Source organism: Trichechus manatus, unplaced genomic scaffold, assembly GCF_000243295.1.
Source record: "Trichechus manatus latirostris isolate Lorelei unplaced genomic scaffold, TriManLat1.0 scaffold00280, whole genome shotgun sequence".
In the NCBI taxonomy this organism is placed as follows: domain Eukaryota; kingdom Metazoa; phylum Chordata; class Mammalia; order Sirenia; family Trichechidae; genus Trichechus; species Trichechus manatus.
In genome coordinates this window covers 249,258-255,194 of record NW_004444216.1, presented here as the reverse complement: position 1 = coordinate 255,194, position 5,937 = coordinate 249,258, and the positions used below count along the sequence as shown (strand labels likewise).

Genomic DNA, 5,937 nt, shown 5'->3' with positions numbered 1-5,937 from the left:
GCGTTTCGTTCTGTTATACATAGGGTCGCTATGAGTCGTAGCCAACTCAAAAGCACCTAACAACAACATGCTTACTGCTAAATTGTCCTCTGGAAAGTTTGTACTAACTTATACTTCAACCAGTAGTATGTTCATGACCTCAGGAATGGCTTTTTTTTTTAAGTGAAAAGGTAAAAATACTATAAAAATATTTTTGTATTTGAGAAAAGTTAAATATAACTCTCCATTCATGTAGTGAATAATTTATTTTCTTCAAAGGTGTCAGGAAGGTAGAAGGGTCTTCTGCTGCATCAGAAAAAGAGTCAGATGGTATAGTTGTTTAACCTTAGTCATTTTTTAATCCCTTTCCTCATCTCTAATGTGAGGATGTTTAAATCTGCCCTAGTAAACCCGGTGTTTTGTGAGGATACGGTGAGATAATGCACGTGAACACACTTTGAAACTATAATGTTATGGTGGTATAATGGATTGCTTTTTGTGTGGCCTTTCTAGCTATGGTCTTGTAACTCCCACCTAGGTAACTGAGTGGGAGTGTGCAACAGGGTAATCGAGGCCCTCTAAGGCGATTGGTCAGTTTTGCTATCCCGCTGGGCTTGAAATGAGAGGTAGGAAAGAGAAGAGCCCACCACCACCAAGGAAGAAGAGACCAGCAGCAGAGACTCACAGGACAGACCCGCAAGAGACAGTGCAGTGGGCTTCCCGTCCCACAAAGCAAGAAAGCTGAGTACCTGTGGGCAGAGACTGAGGGCCAGGGAGAAGCCTATGCCTGACCCATGAATTTGGGACTTGTCATCCTCCACAATCGCATGAGCCATTTCTTTATATGGTTGGTTCCTGAGTTCTGTGAGACTTATTGTAGAGAATTAGGGAACCCAAAGAATGGAGAGAGAGTGCTGAGTGGAGAGGGAGTAGCTGATGTTAGAGATGATGCAGTGGTATAGCAGCTTGGAAAAGTTAGACGTTTGGAACATCTTTAACCTCTGCCTCATAGGAACCAGCTTTGTACTGATCCTTATAAAAGAAATTACTCGTTTAGTTATACAGATGGAAGGTAGTATTTTAATTTATTATTATTGATACATGCACAAGGAAAGACTGGGTAGATGATTCATTAGATTTTTGTTTCATTAACTTTCATATCTTATCTCAATCTTAATATCAATAATTTTCTCCATTTTCAACCTCAGTATGATCAGAAAGGTAATTTTTAAATCAATTTTATTTAGTTTTCTTCTATTTACTTGAGAAGAGAGAAACAATGATTTTGCCACACAATTACAGTTCAGTTTCCAATTCCACTAACTTGGTTTGTTTCAGAAAAGGAAAAATTGTCTACTAGAGATTCATTTTTAATCTAAGAATATCTGGTACATATACAGAAAATTTGATTGTATTCCCAACTTGTTTATACCAGTGCCTAACAGTTTTGTTTTCAAAGTTATGTCAATAGATTTTCATAAAAAAGATAGTTTGAAGAAGATCAGTCTGAATAATTATGACCAGATGAAACACAAAGCCAAGGAGAAAATCAGTATTCAGGGGGCACCTGATAAATTTAAAAGCTAGCACCCATCATACCTTCACTAAAAGAGGAAGAATAAGGAGGGAGGAAGGACTAGGAGGACAGAAAGGAGGAAAGGATAACTTAAGAAATACTGAATTTTAAAAAAAGGTAATGTCTACCAAACAATCCTGTGTCTTGGGCCCATGAAGACTATCTGCCTCACTATCACTATTGCTCCCAATAATTCTGATCACTGCACTTGGCCAAGGGCTAAAATTATTAAAGGCATTCAGTTTCAGCACTTGCATTTTATTAAATCTCTTTGTTTGCAGTGTGTCTTTGCTAAAGAACTTTGGTAATAATTTGCAGGAGGAGGTAGGGGCACAGAAAGGGAGAGACCAGGAAGAAAAAGAAATCTTTGTCTTTTTTATTGCCCATAGAATAATAAAATGTAAAAGGTAAAAGAAATAGAGTAATTTAGTACAATCCTTCATTCTAAAGTTGAAGAAACAGATCCAGATGACACAAAGAGATCAGTGGCAGAGTCAGGAAAAAAATCTGCTCTTCCCACAGTACCACGTTGACTCTCTTTTTTCTATCTTATTTTAACCCCAAAACCGAGGATTACCAGTAATCAAAAAGATCAGTGTTGCTGCCACAACAAGTCCTGATCTCTCAGATTTTTCTTTGTAACTGAGAGTCTGTGCTATCCCTAGAATTAAAATACAGTATTTTACATTGCAATGTAGTAGACCGTGCAACGCGTTTGCATTATCTCATTTGATCCTTACAAAGACCCTGTGAGGAAAGGCAAAAAAAGGTATTCTTGTCCCCATTTTAAGAATGAACAATTAATGCCCAGAGATGACCAATGACTGGCCTAAGATCACCTAGAGTCAGGAAGGAGCCAAGGCTCTAACGCTACTCCTAAATTTGCTACCAGAGAGGAATTCCCGCCTTCCCTCCCTCCCTCCCCCCCGCCCCCCTCTCCCTTCCCGTCCCCCTCTCCAAAGCACCAATTTGGCTCTTTAACCTCTTGCCAAGGAGTCCCCATACCCAAAGGGCGCCGCACTAGTTTAGGGAAGCTTGAGTCTAACCACCCACAGAAGAGATTCCTAGTTTGATTCTAATACTCACCGTTAAAAGCGCAGTTTCTTATCCTTTCCCTTGGTCCTGCTCCTTATTTAGGCTCCTATTTTTATCTTTAGTTTTGGCCTTCTGGGTCTCACTTCAAAGCTCCACCCTCTCGGAAGAAAAAGTCGCGTCCTATGTATCCAAGGAGACCACACACACACACACGGACTTGCCCACCTTTCCCCCTTTCTCGTTTTCCATTGGTCAGATAGATTTCCATCTAGATTCTTCCGCCCCTCCAATGGCCAATGGGCTTGAAGCAAAGAGCGCGCCCCTTCCGAGCCCAGTCTAAAACCTGACGTGAGTAGCCTGGCTATTCTGTGAATTACCTCCTGGGATTTGTAGTTTCTTTATCGGCCAGAGCCCTTCGATGCGTGGTCCACTTAGAACTACCTATCCCGTCGGCCTTCGCGAAAGGGGAGAGGGTAACTAGGAGTTCGGATCAGGTTTGATTGGAGCTTTGAAATCCCAACTGGTCGCTGAGGCTTGCGCAGCAGAGATTTAAATCGCCCGGCAGAGTTGGTAGGCCTGTTCTTGCTTCAGCAAACCCTCGCAAACGTCTCACATTGGACTTGGACTTGAGGTGGCTCAGTGGCCAAGTCGGCCTTTGCAAGTGACCCTCCCTGTGACTGAGGTGATCTGAGGGGGCGCGAGAGGGTATGCCATGTTCGCCCTTTGCTCGGGCTGGGGGTGCGGGGGCCTTCGGCTCTGTCAGCTCCGAGGGTGGATCGGCGAGGCCGTCGAGCGCGGGACCTGTCGGGCCTACCACGGTCGGCGGTACGGCTCGGGCGGGTGCGACCGCCGGCCAGGGTCGGAGTCCGAGGTCACTTCTCCTGACCCCACGCGCCGGGCGCTGAAGGAATGGACGCTGCTGGTGAGCCCCTTCGGCCGGCTGCGGGCACGGCTCCCGTGCGACCTGACTGTGAGACCCCTCGATCCCTTCACGTACCCGGACGCTGACCGCGTGCTGGTGGCGGTGAGCAGCGTGGAGGGCGGGGCACAAGGCCTGGACAGCCTGCAGGTGAGGTACGATGAGGCGCGAAAGGAGATGGCCATCGTGTCTGAGACTATCGACCCCCAGGCATCGGTGGAGGTGGACGCGCCCCTGAAGTTCGGCAAGTTAAAAGGGTTCGGGTTCTAGCGCAGGCGTAGTGAACATTTGCTTAAATTACGCGGACGTGCACTTTTAATTGATTCATTTTGAACTGACTTTCCAACCCAGTTGGCAGTTGCCCCGTTTGGAAGCTGCTGCTTTTTTTTTTGTTTTTCTACTCTCAGTTTCCAGGTAGTAGTTAGGAAGTAGGTTTCCAATTATAGAAATTTTATAAATAGAATGGAAACATGATTTGGATAAATGGAAGTCAGATAATGTGCGTGGGGCCCTTTATGTTCTCCTTGGGAATTTTCTTTCTATTTCTGTCATTGCACTTTGTCATTACCAAACTGGTTTAATTTTCAGGATTATGGTTTCTTGATAATCCACTCAACGGTATGGGAGTCCATCCACATCTCCCTTTGCTCACAGCCTTGGGGATCTGACCTAAAGACAGACCTATATATTAGATGTTCCATGTCTACCCTGCACCAAGTATTTTGGTTTCACATAGGCACCCAGCTTTTTACTCATACACCTCCATTCTTCCTGGCTTAAGTCGGTTTTCTGTGAGTAGCAGGCAGTGAAAAAAAATACGTAGTTAAGACTGCCTGAAAAACTTCAGTTGATAATGCCCGCAGGATATGTTTCCTAGGTGTTTGGGTTCCATGTTATTTCCCAGAGTGCAGGCCACTGTGTATACAACGCTTTTCTGGGAAGATCTCCCCAGGCTCCCATTCTTCCTGACACTGAGGATAATGATCAGAATAATAGCAGGTAACATTTCTAGGATAATCTTTTTTTAATCCTTACAATTGCATTATAAAGTAGATACTGTCACCATTTCAGAGGAGGAAGTTGAGATAAAGCAAGCTTCATAAGGTGAATATTGTGGGTGAACAAACAGAAAAAAACCCATGCCTTCATGAAACTTACATTCCAGCAGGCATAGATCAAGAAGTGTGCCTACTCTCTCTCATACGAGGTGGTGAAGCTGGGATTTGAACTAACTCCGCTTAACCTCTGTTCTTTATTGCTTCTCAACTTTTAACCAGTCTTAATGAATAAGAGACTCTGCCCTCAAAAATATATCAGCCTAGGGTGGGGAGAAGGAGTTGTGAATATATTACAGTGGTACAGAATAGACTGAGTATTGAAATAGAGGTAAGCACAGTTATATGGGAGCACAGATGAAATGGATACTACTATGCTGGTGATCCCAAACCTTATTATTTGTTATGGTTCCTCTTTTTAGAGCCAGAACTCCATTTCCAATTTACTGTTCCCAGTGTCTATTCCACAGTCACCTCAAATCAATATAACTCAATTTTCTTGACACCTCCTTGTTCCTCCAGTTTGTCTATTACCTGTTTCAGTGAATGGGTGAGAGTAGCATTACTGCCACTTAGTGTCTACCCTTAGCTTCTCCTTCCCTCACCTACCTACCCTGTGTATCTTTAAAATTGATTTGCTTCTCTCCATATCTATAAACACTGTCCTTAGATCAGGTCTTATGTTGTAACACTACTTAACTGGGTAATAAATTTTGCAATTATATTTGCATTCATGTAGTGTGGGATAATGTTGTATTTTTATTATTTTAGTTTCGCCAGGAAGTTTAAATCCCAGCCAAATTGTTACTATAATTTTAAACCTTTATAGACTAGAGACTACCTTGTATATAAGTATGGAGATGGATTTTATGCTGTAACTATTGAAATTTTGGAGTTAGGACCCAATATTCTGTGTCTGGGCAACAGAGTGCTTATTTCTGTAATCTGTTTTAAGGGAAACCATGAATATTTATGTGAATTAGGTATTAAATTTCAGGACTGTTTTTTTTTTAATACATAGTTTTAAAAGTTGTTGTTGTTAGGTGACGTTGAGTTGATTCTGACTCATAGCGACCCTGTGTACAACAGAACAAAACACTGCCTGGTGCTGCACCATGCTCATAATCTTTGTTATGCTTGAGCCCATTGTTGCAGCCACAGTATCAATCCATCTTGTTGAGGGTCTTCCTCTTTTTCGATGATCCTCTACCAAGCATGATGTCCGTCTCCAAAGACTGGTCCCTTCTGATAACATATCCAAAGTACATGAGACCAGGTCTCACCATCCTTGCTTCTAAGGAGCATTCTGGCTGTACTTCTTCCAAGACAGATTTGTTCATTCTTCTGGCAGTCCATGGTATATTCAGTATTCT

General features: G+C 42.9%; 1 protein-coding gene across 1 annotated transcript in view; it reads left to right on the top strand.

The window, feature by feature from the left end:
- Positions 1-3,302: 3,302 nt before the first annotated feature.
- Positions 3,303-5,937, top strand: part of FAM185A (family with sequence similarity 185 member A) — a 52,569-nt gene continuing 49,934 nt past the window's right edge. The window contains exon 1 of the mRNA XM_004390066.2: positions 3,303-3,753. Within this exon, the coding sequence (XP_004390123.1) occupies positions 3,303-3,753 (451 nt within the window). The remainder of the gene's footprint in view (positions 3,754-5,937) is intronic.